The 17,240-nt window shown below is 39.2% G+C and overlaps 1 protein-coding gene across 4 annotated transcripts in view; it reads right to left on the reverse strand.

The window, feature by feature from the left end:
- Positions 1-14,422: 14,422 nt before the first annotated feature.
- Positions 14,423-17,240, reverse strand: part of acsbg2 (acyl-CoA synthetase bubblegum family member 2) — a 28,131-nt gene continuing 25,313 nt past the window's right edge. For all 4 annotated transcript variants that reach the window (XM_055221313.1, XM_033965141.2, XM_055221311.1 and 1 more), the window contains exons 14-15: positions 16,519-16,765; positions 14,423-15,894 (exon numbers count right to left, since the gene is read on the reverse strand). In XM_055221313.1, coding sequence (XP_055077288.1) covers positions 15,767-15,894; positions 16,519-16,765 — 375 coding nt within the window. In that variant the 3' untranslated portion in view covers positions 14,423-15,766. The remainder of the gene's footprint in view (positions 15,895-16,518; positions 16,766-17,240) is intronic.

The following is a 17,240-nucleotide window of genomic DNA, read 5'->3' on the forward strand; positions in this document are numbered from 1 at the left end:
CGTGCTGCGAGTAGAGCCACGTCTCCCATGTACTCTCACTGATTTGGCTGTGACTTCTCGACACATTTTTGAAAGTTGAGCCTTGCCCTCCGTGTTTCTTCCCCCCTCCGAACTACTCCCCCTACCCCTGCTCCTGTCATAGTGTCTCGCATGAACTCAACTGCCTTCTAGCGCCACCTGTAGGGCTAAGGGGCGATACGTTTGATACTAAACGAGGGCCTGTCACGATAGCTAATAAATCGACTTCAATAACTGCGTGTTTTTTGTTTGAGCAAGTGCGTAGCTTTCGTTATTTTGCTGATTTTAGCTGGAGATGGTTGAATAAACGATTGGGCTGCACGATTTGGAAAAAAAGATGCAATTGCAGTTAGTTTTGTGATTTGTTTTAATAATTTTAAGCATGTGCAGAAGAATTGTCCAAAAAAAAGAGACTAATATAAGAATTATCATGTTTGTTCAGACTTAATCTGTGTAAAAACGGCTAATCCTGTAGTTTAAGACGAGATATTTTATTGTTTTTGGTGGAAATTATGATTTGGAAACTGCTCATTTCGTCCGTTCAAATTTCGATCCGATTACGATTAACCCTCCAGCCCTAATAAATCAATACTAGCTACAACTAGAAAAGGTTTTACTGGGATAATTTAGGGTTAAATTGCGGCAGTGGCACAAATTCCTTCTAATATTATCGTTTTTAAAATGCGTTATCGTGACAGGCCTGTACAAAGCCGTGAAAAGTAGCCATAACCGTCTCCCAGAATCCAAAAAAAAAACAAACCAACAAGATTTAAAGGGGCCACACTTTCAAAAGTTTTTATTTTTGTACAACGTGTGTATTTATTCCCAGATTGCGAGCTATGAATGTATATAAATCGCTTTTACTTTTTTATGGCTAAACACAGCTCCTCTCCTAGTGCCTTTTCTTCAACTTTCAGCGAGGGGGGGGTGAGCCACGGTCAGTCCCCCAGTGTTCCCTCGGGGGGCGTAAGTGTTAATTGGGATGCCTGAATATCCAGTATTGTCTTAATAACTGCTTACATTTCTGTCCGTTATAGTCCGCTGTCTTCTCATCGTGAATGGTCTTTTTAAATGGTTTTTCTCAACTGTAGGTGGTCATCTTTATCTTAGCGATGGTAGATTCCGTGTTGAAAAGGGAGCCTATTTAATTATTAGCTCTAGTTTTAGCCGTGTTGTGCTTTTGAGAGGCTGAGAAGCAGTTGTTTTTTGAATGGGCTCTTCGAGTACTTTTGTGAATTACCGGTGGAGCAGTTCCAAGCACTTCAAAAGCTAATAGAAATGTATGCTAACAAAGACGCTTAGCAACCAGCTCCCAGTATCTCACAACGGCTGTAGCTTGCATCATGAACGGTTTTCTCTTGGGAAGGGGGGGGGGGAAAGACTGCTAATATTAAAGCTGCTCTGTGTAACTTTCCTTGCTTTGCCTGAAATCTGAAATATTCCCCAGTATTGCATTTATCTATCATGCGTTTAGTCAATTACAAGTGTTTTTATGCATCCAAAAATATATATAGCCACAGATCTGACTTCTTACTTGTCTTTTTGGAGATAAGTGTAATGCCATACTGTGGAATATTCTACGCAAATTGGATCTCCATGTAAACAAGCAGCGGAAACTTGACCAGAAAAGTTACACAGTGCATCTTTTTAAGCTTATCGCAGATTATACAGTCTCACAAAGCTGGCTGGTTTATGCTCTTTTTTAATTTTTAACTGAAAAACTAATATTAACTTTGATTTTTGACAATATTTAACAGAATACGTTTTATTTTAAGAATTTTTCTGTTGTAGAGAGACGATAGTTTGGTTTTACGTAAAAGACATAAGGGCTAAAATAGTATTAATATGATGTCACTTTGAACAAGCCACAAAACTCACACAAAGATGGTTTGCAATTCTCAACCAAAAAGATATTGATAAACGTATAGCGCTTTTCAATATCAAAATAATTACATTTCATCATGAGTTGAGTTTAATTTAGTTCTTTATTTTTTTATGTAATGTTTTATTTAACCTGGAGAATCCCATTGAAATTATAAACTGGACACATTTACACGTATTGTTTGCTAGTGTAGTTTGTAATCTAATGTAATTTTTTTTTGTAAACTGTCACTGTCTGTAGGTTTTAGACTAAACTAAATGTCATATGAACAGACAGAAGTCCTCAAAATGGCACCCATATAACAGGATACTGAAACGAATCAATAGAAGAACTCCTAAATGAAAGTTAAAATCTGTTTGTTTGTTGCACGTTCATAGAAAACAATATTAAAACTTAAACAATTCTACTTTTAATAACTAACGAACTGCTCAGGTTTTTAGCAGGACCCAACACTAATCAAATAACTACAGTGTATTGCTTAGGAAAAGTCTAATCGCATCAAGACGTCGCAGATTCATTTTTATCAACTGCCTAAATCACTGTTGTGTAGCTTCACTCTTAACCTTAATTAAATTGCCTCCATTTTGCGTTTCACCCGATGGAGATGAATGCTTTTAATTAGACAAATGTTGTGTCTGTCATTATCTTATTACTCACCAAGTCGCACGGGGAGTCTGCGTTTATGTTTATAGAAACCGCCGTGCTCTCGTTCAGCTTCCATACTGTTTCATTTAACGCACTGATTACTGCTCGTTTTTTAGGATTAAATTCAAGGAGCTGTACCAGATTTTTACTATCTTTAGAAATGTGAAAAACAGGAATAGTTCATTTTTAAACGGTTTACAGTGGGACAAAGTTATACCTCACTTACCTTATGCATTCAGAACATCCTAATTATTACTCACAGTGATGAGTTTATAAGCAACAACCACTAGCATGCTAAAGCGCTCTTCCTGATTATTGAATGAGAAAACACAGACAGACAGATTTTGTGTAAATGCGGGGGGAAAAAATCTGGTACAGGGATTTTTTTTAAAGTATTTTAAACTATTTTTAAGCAAAGTAGAGGTGGGTAGAATTGCCAGAAATTGTACTCAAGTAAAAGGACAGTTACTTAAAAATATTATTACGCAAGAAGAAGTAGGAAATAGTGATCCAAGAAATTATAGAATGTATTTAGGGAAGCTGTTTCATAATTAAGAGTAATTATAACTGTCTGGACGTAACATCTGATTTATAATTTGAAGGACAAAACATAAAAAGTTAAAAGTTAATGCATGAAACCTGATATTTTCAAAGGTTAGACCACAAATATATGAAAAACTAACCATATATACACACAGTGGAAATTAACCAAAACGTTTAACTCAAATAAGAGTACTGTTAAACTGTAAAATTATATTCCTCAAGTAGGAGTAAATGTATAGTATCCAAAAACTGCTTTATATTAAAAAGTTACCCAAGTTAGTAGTAGCCCACCTCTGCTTATAAACTCCTATCAGACAGTTGCCACATTATTTTTATTGCCAAGACAAAGCACAAATGTCCACTGAGATCACATATATAGTACAAAGGGCAAGTGAACTGTACTTTTTCCATTGTTTTAAAACTACTGACTATTTAAGCTGATTTAAAACGGTAAAAAGTGACAATACAACTTGTCATTACGTCAACATTTCAGTGCCTTTCTATCTACTGTACATGCCGATTTCTGTCTAAATATGCAGACACAAAAATAGCATTACACTCAACTCAGTTTCAACTATTGCTATTTGACTAATCGTTTTTGGTTGTTTTTTTTGAGTTGATTGAGCCAGAACCAGCTTTGTGAGACATGATTTTGGGATGTTTTTGGACTTTTAGACTTGGTTTCTGTGCCCATTCAAAGCTTAACACACAACACAGGCCTGGTCCGTTCACTTCAATAGCTTTAATCGACTGTTGTGTTGCCTCTTCTTGACTCTGTGATAAACAACATTTGATTTTATTGTAAAACCTGTCTCCATAGTTACACTTGGGTCCTTGTTGCCGCCTTATGTGCCCTAAAAATAAGCCCTTTCCCTCCTGATATTTCATTTCAAAAGTTTATTTCACCTGGCGTTGGTGTAGTATGGGTCAGTGTGTTATCATTCCTTATTTGCTATGGGAATTTTTGCTGTATATTAACGGTTACTGGAATTTTAAAGCTGGACTGTGTAACTTTTTCTGGCTGGGGATCACCACTTGTCCGTCTCTATGGAGATTTTATACTTTGCCTGCATGGCTTTAAACCTGTCTATCTAGTGTTTATTCCTTACAGGGGTTTTACTGCTCAGAAATACATTGAATAACGTGATTTTTTTTTGTGTATGTGGGGTCGCCTCTCCACAGATTTGACCTGTAACTTGGCCTTGTGGCACCACTTCCTTTCCAAGTTAGATGCCATACTATTAAACGTTCTAGATAAAACTATAATTTCGCCATGGAGACAAGCAAATAGTGGACGTTCTACCAGAAAAAACTACATAGTGCAGCTTTTTTAACTTCATTTTTATTTTATTTTTTTACATTATTTTGTGAGAAGAAATTTGACATTTGTGAACATGCATTGTCGCACTGTGTACAACAAAACTGTTTTTAATTGAGCAAAGAACAAATTAGGAAAGATAACGTTCATATTTTAGCCTAGAAGTGCGTTTTCTTTCTATTTATTGTTAATGCCTTATTTTGTTTTTCACAAGTGTAAAGAATCTCCATGGTTTATTTTTGATCTTCCATCTTTGGGACAAACTGCAGGTTGCGTTCACGTTGAATTCTATGGAGGAATTTGCTGTTTAACTGTCAGATTTCAGATTTGTTGACCCGGTTTATGGTTTATATCTGTGTAATTACTGGGCCGATCCACATGAAACAAAGACTGGCAAAAATTTCAGCGTTTTCTCTGTTAGCGTAAATAAACAAAAGTGGATTTAGTTTTTGCGCAATGGCTTCAGAAAGTGCTGCCATTATTCAAACCCAAAGACCTGATCACTGTTGGTTGAAATTACAGCGAGTTACATCGACCCCAGACCTCAAATTCTACAACGTGAACGCAACAAACTGGTCCCCAAATGAAAACGGTTACACAAGTGATATCAAACTGACCCATATCGTTGTGTTTGGTGGGAAATGAACTTTGCTGTGCCTCTTTTAAACTTCAGGCGTTTTCAAACTGCGACTTAAACTGTGCGAATGAAACAACCCAACCGCTGCGTCCTCTCTCTCTCTCTCTCTCTCTCATCGATGTGGGAACTCGTAAGTCCTGGTTCATGAACTTTGACCTCTGGCTAGGGTTCTTTCAGTTCTTTGTATTCTGGTGGTCGAGTGGGTTCACGGGACGTCCCACAACAGTCAATGTTATATTTATGGACCTCTGCACTTTTGGCTGTGACGACTTCAGTACTTATGTAGTTACTTAGACTATTTTTAAGAATTTTATACAATATTTACATGCAATACTATTTGAGTTTTTCTTTGCCAAGTTTTTTTTTTCGTATTTAATTGTCATATTTTGGCATGTTTTGTCACTATTATTCACAAACAGACATGCTTGTTGAGGCTATTTTAGGATAAACTGTTGTCATGGGGAAGTGCCCTGTGCAGTTTTGTATTTTTACTGACAGCTGAACACCAAGAAGCAGCTGTTGGGATTTTTTCTGGATGAGCTAAACCATCTCTCTGCTACTGCGTGGAAAATTCAAAGTGCATATGACAGGTTTTGATGTTTTCTAATTACTTCTTGGATTGGTGGGATAGTACTTGTGGTTAATATTTATCATAGACTGACATCGGTTGAGTAGCAGTTTATGGAAAAAGTCGAAAAGAAAAATGCAAAAATACAGGAAGTAAAACGGAATACTGCTACTTGTGTCGTCAACATGGAAAATTCCTTCCAAAGTGCACGAAAAAGCCAGAAAAAATGCCTTCCTAACTAATCCTAACACTAATTTAACAATATAAATATCATTTATTTCTAAGAGTCTAATCATGACTTTTTTGCAATTTAGTCCAACTTTTGCTCTTGTTAACATTACGGTTGCTAGGTAACAGTTCAGTGCTGTCCCATCCAAACAGGAAGTAACATAAACAAAATTGAAAAACTGGGAAAACAACAGGCAAGATTTGTAATAAAATGTTAAATATAAATATGTTAACTATCCTGTCATATGCACCTTACCCAAATTTGGTCATATCTTTTGTTTTGTCCATGTTTCAGATGTTCTTTATCCACAAACGTGCTGTGTAATCCGGCCAGCCCTACTCATTCCCATTTTAAACAAGGTATTACATCACCCATTTTCCAATTCCCATCTTTGACAATGCCTTTGACAAGCCTCGTGCAATTCCCAGTCTCCCCATTTAGTTCTGTCTTTAAATTTGACAGTTTATTGTGCTCAGACTGACACAGAAACACCTATGTTTTTTTTCCCATTCATCTTTCATAGACCTGTCAACACTGTTCCACAACTTTTGAGTCCAGAGATAGAATGAGGATGTCTGGCTGGTTTAAAAATGATTAAGGGATGGGGCAAGACGCAATTTCCTCAAGAGACGAGATTTTCACGTGATTAATAATAAATCAGTTCTTCAGTTCACAGTTTTGGGCTCACTATTTTTATTTAATGTTTTGTCAATGTGGCACTGCTTTTTGGAGCTTCTCAAGAGATGTTTCTGCCCAGCGCTTAACCCTGTTTGTCCAATCCCCAAAAAAAACCCTCATAAGCTAATATTCCTCATGTGCGAACTATCTTGTCGCACGAGATCTTGTCCCATCCCTGGAAACAATGTCAAAGGAAACAGGACAGCGGAGGAGCTAAGTCGACCATCACACATGTAAAATACAGAAGGTAGAACTCTGGGGACATGATGAGGACTTTATTGCGGGGGGAGGGGCATGTCTGGGGGGTCAGTGCTTGTGTCTGGGGCAGGGGACATGGGTTGCCTGTATTTATAAAGGTTTGGTTCTGTTTAAAGGGGAGGGGGCGTTCATGTTTGTAGTCGATCAGTCTGCAGCGAGCGGAGCAATGGAACTGGAGGCAACGGAACAATTTGTAACACTTTGCATTGTATTGCCACCATGTGGTCATAGATGCAAGTTGTTAACAAGGACAAAATCTGTTATTTTAATGTTAATTTTTATTTTGAAAACATATTATTAATAAAGTCATAAGTACTGTTTGTGTGTGGGACTTATAAGAATGCATGTGTTTAAGGAATTTTGATAAATAAAAACACCTGCAGCTTAATGAATGCAAGATATAGGAACATTCTAGGCCAGTGGTTCTCAAACTTTTCACACCAAGTACCACCAAAGAAAAGATTTGCCTTTCCAAGTACAACCAGATCTAAACCAGGTCTATAACAGGACTATTCCAGGTCTAATCTGGGGTGAAACCAGGTCTAAAAGTGGAATACATCTTTCCACTGTAGTTCTATGTAAGAAACTATCCAAATGACGACACAAAATTTAATAAAATGAACTCTTATGTCAGACAAAGCCACACACTGAGGAGCTGTCCAAGTAGAAGATCACCTGCAGGAGCTCAGAAAAGCTCCTCAATGCACCTTTAACTGAAGGTGAATAGAACAAAAACAATGACTTTGGTGAAGCGCAACTGTAAGCTCAAAGTAACAACTGTGTTTTGGTCAAATAGGCTGATACCCTCACTTGTCTTACACAGGCTGTAGTTTATCCATGAGCAGCTCACTGTGTCTCCACTGACCTGAGTTTGACCCGATGGAGCAGGGTCAGGGTGAGTTCAAGTCAATGCAGCCTGGGGTTAAAAGGACGCCCCAGCCTGAGCCATAACCCTGATGCATGGAGCACATATCCACAGAGAGGAGGAGGAGGTAGAGGAGGACGGCTATTGATAAAGACTGATCAATAAACACCACAATGACTCTTATGTGCTAAAAGAGAACATTTAACATTAGACTATAAGAGATATTTAGGCTCTAACGACGTCTGTCTCACGCCCCTGTGTGCTCTCTCTGGCAAATAAACTCATGTCTTGCACTACTTATTCAAATAAATAAAATTTTAAAAATAAATAAATAAAAAAGAAAAGAAAAAATGAAATGAAATGATGAGTAAAGTATGGTGAACATGTTTAATCATTTTTGAAATGTATAACATCATGACCACTTGGTGTCAGCAATGAGCTATAAAAACAAGACTATAGAGAACATTATATTTATGCAGTGTATGAGCTGAAGACTAAAGTCTGTGTCTGTGAGAAGCGCAGGGGACCAACAGAGGCTGTCAGGAAAATAAAGACTTATATTTAACAAAACTGTGGCTTTGTAGGCACTGAAATGCATACTATTGAACAGTTTATTCAAAACTGTACTGAAGGATACAGGATCCAGACCCTGGATAAACATGAGGCCCGCCACACATTGAGAACATTCAAGCACCAACAGAAATCCTTGGTTACAAAGTGAAAACATTGCCATTTTTTCACTCGCAAACCAGGAGTCCTTTTTTAATCACCATCTGGAGCCTCATTTTTGCCGCTCTTACGCACTGCGCCCTCTGCGCCACACGCAGGATTGTTGGGACTGGCGCGCTCTGGTACGTCTGGAGACACGGGCGACACTCGCGCAGAGAGTTTGAGAAAGTGTTTGATCAGGAAATCACCAGAAAGTGAGCTACATCTATAAAAGAATTACTTTCGGCTTTGCGCATTTAAGCAGATGGCCAAAACACTGAGAAGTGCTGTTTATTCCACTCATTTTTCTAAATGATATTATGCATTTTGACAATGTTTAAATCCAGGGTCAAAACGGCTCTGTTCAGCTGTGCATATGAAAGGTTTTTATTCTGCACTACTCTCTTTTAATGTTGATTTTATTGATTATTTATGTTTGGATTTGTTTTTATTGTGATTTTAATGTCTTTCGTTTTCTGTAAAGCATTTATTGTCATGATCCATGTTTTTCCTGCTCCCTGTTTTGCCTCCTGTCTTGCTCCTTCCCCCTGGCTCCTCCCGCGCGCACCTGGAACTCATCAGCGCAATCAACGCCACCTGCCGCGGGATAAGAGGAGCCAGGACCAAATACTCGGTGCCAGATCGTCCGCGTGTCAACATGATTATCTTGCTTGTCCTTGCTTTTTGTATTTTTCTTCGCAGTTACCTCGCTTGCTTATTGGATTTTGTGCTCCCTGGACCGTCCTAGCTCCCTCGCTCCCGGCTCTGCTCCGACCCTGCAACCCAGCCCTGGTACAGTCTGTCTTGTCTTGCCTCTGCACTCCACGTCACTGGACCCTGCCTCGCACCCTGCTCCTCGCTCTGGCTCTGCTCGCCTTGTCTCCGTCCCTGCACTCCACGACCCCGGACCCTGGCTCGCACTCTGCTCCCTGCTCCTGTACTGCCCGCACCGTCGTCTCCTTCCCACTCCACGTTTCGCCCCGGGACCCTGGCCTGCACCTCGTCCACCGCTCATCGCCAGATCTACTTTCATTATTGTTCAATTTATCACTTACTGTAAATAAACACTGTAAACCTTTCACCGAGTCCTGCATCTCTTGGTCCAATCCGCCTGCATTACATTTATGACTGAATTGTGTAAACTTGCGTGGCCCTCAGCGCACGAGCCCACTGTCCCTGCATTTTGAAACTGAGTTCTTGCAAACGAGAGCTCACTTTTAAGGGCCCTTTCTGTCTAAATGAAGAAGTCTGTGCCCGTCTCAACCCAGACCGTGCGCTCAAAGAGGTAAGCTGAGTTTTGCATCTTTTATTGGCCCTTGTCCCTTGGCCCCTGATCCACGTGTCCCTCCCTCGTGCACGCGCTCACAGCCCTCTCCTTTGACCACGTGCACGAATCTCTGCGCGTGAACAGGGACCATATACATAAACATCGGTGTACAAGTGTGAAACACAGCGAGAAAACAACTGGGCTTTAGTTGTATCTGCAAAGATGCACTGCCTAGCACTATAACGTAATTTAGTCATTGTCTAATTGAAATTAAGAGCTTTGGCATCGTTGCCATGGTGATCCCCCACCGGATGTGCGTGGGTCACGTGGGAAGATTTAAATATGGCGCGCGCACTGGCACAGGTGAAGCAGGTCACGCTTGCGCCGGGAAGGAGATGGCGACTCGTGTTTGTTTGCTGACATTTTTACTTGGCTGTTACTCATACGTGTGTATGTGTAACCTAAAATATACTAGTCTTTGAGCGCTGCTAAGCTAAACCATGTTAATTTCAGTTTTACACAGCTAAGATACACTAGTCTTGTTGTGAACTGCTAACCTAAACCATGCTAAATCTAGTTGTGTACTTTCTGCTAAACTAAAAAACACTCATCTTTGAATGCAGCTAAGATAAACCGTGCTAACTTGAGTTTTGTAGTGCCAATATTAAACACTATTGTAACTACCCTTGAGTTTGCAGGTTCAGGTCGTGTCATCTAAAACTTTTGCAGGTAGCAGTTTTTATTAACATGATCATTTTGTACTGCTAAGCCAAATCTAATTAGTTTTACACAGCTAAGCTAAAATAGTCTTTTTTTTGTGAACTGCTAAGCTAAACCATGCTAATTTGTGTACTTTCTGCTAAGCTAAAATATACTAGTCTTTGAATGCAGTTAAGCTAAACCATGCTAATTTGTGTTTGATCCAGCTAAGCTAAAATATGCTTGTCCTTGTTGTGAACTGTTCGTTTGCATCATGCGTGTGCAACTGAGTCACTCTTGATTCACGCTGCACTCCAGGTGAGAGGAAGCACCTCCAACTAGCAGTGTGGTACTCCCTGTCATGGGCCTCTTTCAGCCCTGAAGCCTACAGATTATTCCTCACAGCCTGCTGCAGTGCTATGGAGGATGCTCAATAATTGGACCTACTGCTCGAGGACCCATGTTCCAGTCTTCAGGTGGGCTTGATCCAGAACATCTAACTAGATTTCACGTGAATGCTTGTTTTGGACTGAACATAAGGTATGTTTCCCCCAAAGACCCAGCGGTAAAGAAGCTGTTATGCAAACATATACTAGTCATTGTTGAATACTGCTAAGTTAATATATATATACACTAGTTTTTGTTAACTGCTAAGCTAAAGCATGCTAATTTGAGTGCTACAAAGATAAACCATGCTAATTTGTGTTTGATACAGCTAAGCTAAAATATACTAGTCCTTGTTGTGAACTGTTTGCATCATGTGTGTGCAACTGTGAGAGCCACTCTTGATTTCACCTTAAAAGCTGCATTCCAGGTGAGAGGAAGCACCTCCCACTAGCAGTGTGGTACTCTGTCATGGGCCACTATCAGGCCTGAGGTCTACAGATTATGTCTCATAGCCTGCTGCGGTGCTATGGAGGATGCTCAATAATTGGACCTACTGCTCGAGGACCCATGTTCCAGTCTTCAGGTGGGCTTGATCCAGAACATCTAACTAGATTTCACGTGAATGCTTGTTTTGGACTGAACATAAGGTATGTTTCCCCCAAAGACCCAGTGGTAAAGAAGCTGTTATGCAAACATATACTAGTCATTGTTGAATACTGCTAAGTTAATATATATATACACTAGTTTTTGTTAACTGCTAAGCTAAAGCATGCTAATTTGAGTGCTACAAAGATAAACCATGCTAATTTGTGTTTGATACAGCTAAGCTAAAATATACTAGTCCTTGTTGTGAACTGTTTGCATCATGTGTGTGCAACTGTGAGAGCCACTCTTGATTTCACCTTAAAAGCTGCATTCCAGGTGAGAGGAAGCACCTCCCACTAGCAGTGTGGTACTCTGTCATGGGCCACTATCAGGCCTGAGGTCTACAGATTATGTCTCATAGCCTGCTGCGGTGCTATGGAGGATGCTCAATAATTGCATCTACTCTGGAGGACCCATGCTCCAGTCTTGAGCTGGGCTTTGATCCAGAAGATCTAGCTAGAAGATTTCACGTGAACTGCTTGTTTCAGACTGAACTTCAGGTATGGTTCCCCCAAAGACCCAGAGGTAAATAAGCTGTTACGCGAACATATACTAGTCATTGTTGAATACTGCTAAGTTAATATATATATATATATATATATATATATATATATATATATATATATATATATATATATATATATATATATATATATATATATATACATACATACACACACTAGTCTTTGTTGTGAACTGCTAAGGGTTAAACCAGGGGTCTGAAACTCAAATCAGCTGAGGGCCGCAGGAGGTAGAGTCTGGGGGAGGCTGGGCTGCATCAGGTATTCCACAAAAAAAGCTTTGTTAAAATCATCTCACACGTCATCGTGATGTCCTCTCAAGCCTGCAATGAATTTAGTGTTGAGTTTAAAGGAAAGCCACTGCAGCAAAAACCCTTTTGCAGCCCAAATACTAACTGCTCTAACAGCCTACCAAAGTAAGGGAGAACCAAAGACGATGGTGGTGGTTGAGCGAATGGCACAAGATGGAACCAAATAGTGAAACCTCACCTCTGTTCAAACCTACTCTCTGCATTTTAGCCCAGTGCTACTGGATGACCTGCCAGGAGCTGTGAGCTGCTGCCACAGAAACAATCAAACTGCACAAAAAGGAACCCCTCTTGATGTGAGGTGTGAGTGCCAGTTCCTCACACCTATGAGGATGATCACACATCTCAAGACTCATATCAATCTTGAGGCCCTTGTGGTCTGAACTGGTCCAAAAGTGGGCCCCATATGGACTGAATGAATGTGACAGAAATTCTTACAGGGATAATCTATCCCTGCTGCAGGTTACACTGGTTTTATTGGTCTGTCCATGCAGACTAACTCGGGTAGGTATTTTGTGGCGATTCTGAGAACCTTTTTACCATCTCAAAATAAGGTTTGAATGTCTAATATTACTCTCTAAGGTTTTAGTTTTGGATCTCAACTGGTCCAAAGATGGGGCTAGATTTTAAACACTGACACATTTTATGGAGACTGGATGGTCTCTTTTGGGCTGATCTGGTTTAAATGTGGACCAGTTCTGAATTTTGTCATTTCCACAGGTTGCACTTGGGTTTGGACCCTTGTATTACATTTGGTGCCTCTAAATATGGGCCAGATTTGGACATGTGGTGGTTCAACCTCAACGCTGGGTTTGAGACTGAAATTTCTTATTCTAAATTAACAGTTCCACAGGTTAAATGGTTTATTTGTCTGTAAAGGTCTTTACCTTCAAAAACCCAAGACTGTCAAGTTTAATGTTTTGAGTTTGGTTTGATCTGAACTGGTCTGAACGTGAGCCAGATTTGGACAGGTTTAAAAAGTGTGGTAGTTCTGGTCCTAACTCTTACATTGGGCTCAAATCCTAATCTAACTCTTCCACAGGTTTACACTGGTTATTGATCTGTTCATTTTAACCTTAAATCAATTTGAAATATGTTTTGGTTAAATCAATGGTTGTTTTAGTTGAATTGTCTTGCTCAATATGATGGTCTTAACTGTGTCTTTTGAAATGTCTTCTTGCTAAACTGCTTTACATAACCATTAAACTAGTCTTCAAAGGTCCCAAAGGCAGCTGGCTGTTGTGAGTATGTCTCTACACTTAACACACTAACCCTACACAAGCACGGGCGGTGGGTTTAATCCAGCCACAGAGGGACCTGTGTGTCCCTTTGTGCCAGTCCCCAGCCTGGACAAATGGAGAGGGTTGCTTTGGCGTAAAACCTGCCTCTTTTAGCCTGATCTTAAAGTGCATATGACAGGTTTTACATCAGATAAATGGTAGTTTGTGGACAAAAGATGAAAAAAGCTCAAATACATGAAGTAGCGGTGAGTTCTAAAAATGAATACCCATATTTATGTCAACATGAAAATTTCATCCAAAATGCAGGGACAATTTAACTTTTGTTTAATTTAGGCAAGTCTTTTTTACAGTATGGTTGCTAGATAAGTTATGGAAGTACCTTTTACATGTCACATCTGTGGCCTGTGTCCAACCAGGAAGTAAAATTTGTAGAAAAATGTAATTACGATAACTGTTTTACTGAAATGGGTAATCTAACCTGTCTTATGCACTTTAACGTGAGCTTGATTGGAGTCACTTTATTTGAATATTGACTACCAACTCATTTGTCTTTATCTTGCAGGTTTAGTCGTTTTTATTTGCCTGAGATCCAGATTCCACACATCTTCACTACGTAGACGAATCCTGGAATCGGTAAGTGGTGTCTTATTTGTGGTTTTTATGGGACAACAGCAAGAGAATACAAGGAATGAGCTAGTTGAAGATTAGGAAGTGAACCATTTAGTTAAATACTGCAGGACCGCTCTGTGTAAATAGTTTGTTTGAATCAGATACATAAGGATGCTTTATTTGCCACGACCACTTTTTAGTTGACTAATCGATCAGCATGACATGTCTTTAGTCGGCCCAAGAATTTTTTTAGCTGACTACAACCCTACTGGAATGTTCTGCATGCATAGACTGTATGGTAAAATGGTTAACTGTGAGAATTCAGCTATGGTGTAATAAATTTAAAACAAGTCAGCAGTTATGTAGATAGTAGTAATGCAAATCACCAAAACCATATTTTCTTGAGTAACCTTTTATTTCATGGCTGTCAGACAACAAACATTTTCACTTTTTACACTCTGATATCACAGTAGCTTGTCGTGGGTCAGGTAGATCCCGGAGGCCGTCTGGGCTGGTCTTTACTTAAGCCCCATTCACATGTAACTAAGGAAAGCAAGATGTGTTACTTTAAAATTACCAGATCAAAAATGCAGGGAAATCAGTTCTGGCTTTGTTCACACGTGACCCAGTTCAGGGACAAATGCAGGTAAATTTCAGTCTACTTATGTGAATAGGGCTTTAGTTCCAGCTGACCCCGATTGTTTTAAGCAGCTAAATGTACAATCTACAATTCAAGTCAATGCCATTCACCCAGAAAACCTCAAATCACCATCATATCCACGAATTATGAGGCCTAAACTCTTAAACATGTCGATACGTTTCTGTACAGTAATTTCATTTACAGGATCAGCTCTTTGGATTATAACCACCTCATAAAGATATATCTGATGCACATTTCATGATCTGTTTCAATGCATATTCAAGTGCAAATTAAATCCCTCAAAGGTCAGCGCTGATCGATGAATGTCTGCCACAAAAAATAAATTAGACGAGTGACAAGATGAGGATTAGTTAAAAAAAAAAATTATTTACAAAAGCATAAAAATGTCAAGTTTACACAAAGAAAATCATAAAGGAGGAAACCAATTTGGGAGATATAGAACAGTGACGACAGAAAGATAAATATGGCTTAGATGGTTTCATAGCAACGCTCCTGCTTAAAAGTTTTGTGAAATTTAAAGCTACACTGCGCAACTTTTCTGGTGGAGGGCTCTACTGCCTCCCAGGAATGGCATGCCAAGTTGCAGGTCAGATTTGTGGAGAGGCGACCCCACTTTCAATCAGATATATATATATTTTTTTTTTACCTGTAATTTAATGAATTCAAGCTATGGATAAGTTTAACACCATGCTGTGGAACATTCTACACAAAGCAAAAAAAATCTCCATGGAGACGATCTTGTGGCAAAACCCTCTACCAGAAAGCAGTGCAGCTTTTAATTGAACGTGAACAGCAACAAAACAAAAACTTTGGCAAACTGAAAGAAATAACCCTTTTTTTTTTGTCAAGTATTACATTAAAATTCACTTTGCTTACATGTAGCTGCTTAGACTTCATTGGTTCAGGTATCACGGTCAACAATACCAATAAATAATCAGCTTATACATAACAAATAAAGCTCTCACGATGACTTCTATACAGGAAGTAAAATGTAAACAACACAATGACAAAAGCTTAAGGCAGAAACATTGACACACGTGAGGGGGAAGGAGTGATGGAGGAGTAGTACTTCTTGGGGTTTATTTCGGAGGCAGAGGGTTGTCGGGGCTCGTGGGGGTCGTGGGCGTTGGCACTTCTTTATAAAAACTTTCAATTTGATCCTTGTACATTTTTCCTACGACAGGACGCTTCAACTTCATGGTGGGGCCTGGAGAGAGACATGGAGAGTAGATGTAGGTAAGATTTTGATTTTTAAATTTCATAAACTTGACCTATCTGTGTGCCCAGATACGTGGGAAACGTGTTCAAATCAAATATAGCTTTTACTGCTCACAGCTGTAATGCTAATGTTCTTGATTAATACTTGATGTCCAATGTTTTTGTAATGTTATAATTCGGTATTTTGGTTCTTAAGACTATTATCCAATCAGAAAGAATGAATTAACTGTCAGATTGCAGATTTGTTGACCTGGTTCACGGTTAATATTTCTGTAATTCTGGGTCTATCCATATGAAACTAAAACTGGCACAAAATTCAACAGCTTCTCTTTTTTACTTTAAGCCATAAGGTTAATATAGAAAGTTTGTCCATAAAAACAAATGCTAAGGTTGAGCATTTGTGGATAAAGTTTGGATATTTCAAAAACGGTAAATCTCTCGTATTGTGTGATATAGGCTACTTCCCTGCAACTAAAATGACATAGAATTTTTTTTATTTGAACAAAACCCAATATAAAAAATACTGACAGTGGGGGAAAAAAAAATCCCAAAATAAATCTACATATCTGCTAAAACACAATTATGTGCTTTTTCCCGTGTCATTCAGACTCACCGAGCTCTCCTCCTGTGATGGAGAAGTCTTTGTCCAGGATGATAAACTTCTGGATGCGTTGTGCGTTGGAGGTGGCTTTTTCATTGACGCGGTTGATGCCCTCCTGTATCGCGGTGTGCACAGCCCGGTCCTTCCCCCCTGTGAGCTCTGATACTCGGGTGGCTGTGCTGCCCAGTCTCCTGCACAGCTCCACTGCCTCTGGGGACAACTCATCCTCTGGGGCTCCGGACTCTGGGTTTACCTGGCACTGGGTCGCACAAGAAGAAAAGTAAGATGCAGTTTTAATACTTATTTAAAGGGTGAAGGATTTTGGAAATGTCTAAACGTGAACTTTGTCATTAGATATGTTTTAAAATCAATATTGACTTCATAATTGAGATGAAATTAAGTCATTTTCATTTTTGCCAATTGTGACTATTCAAGTAACATTTTTTTAAATAGCGTTTGCACATTAACAATAAGGTGTTTATAAATAACTGCATTTCTGAGTGTGACCACCAGAGGGCGATATTTGAAAACGTGTGCTATCTGCAACATAAAATCTATTTAAGAGTAAAGAATGTCATTGATTAAAGACAAAATTTCAACATTAGCTTACATATGTAGTAAGTAGTATCTGTCATAGTAACGGTAGTTGTAATGTTTATGGAATTTGAAAATCAAAATTTATCTGTCCTCACATATGAGGTAAACCTGTTCAAATCAAATGTAGCTTTTACTTT

Source organism: Periophthalmus magnuspinnatus, chromosome 4 (genome assembly GCF_009829125.3).
Source record: "Periophthalmus magnuspinnatus isolate fPerMag1 chromosome 4, fPerMag1.2.pri, whole genome shotgun sequence".
NCBI classification, from domain to species: Eukaryota; Metazoa; Chordata; class Actinopteri; order Gobiiformes; family Gobiidae; genus Periophthalmus; species Periophthalmus magnuspinnatus.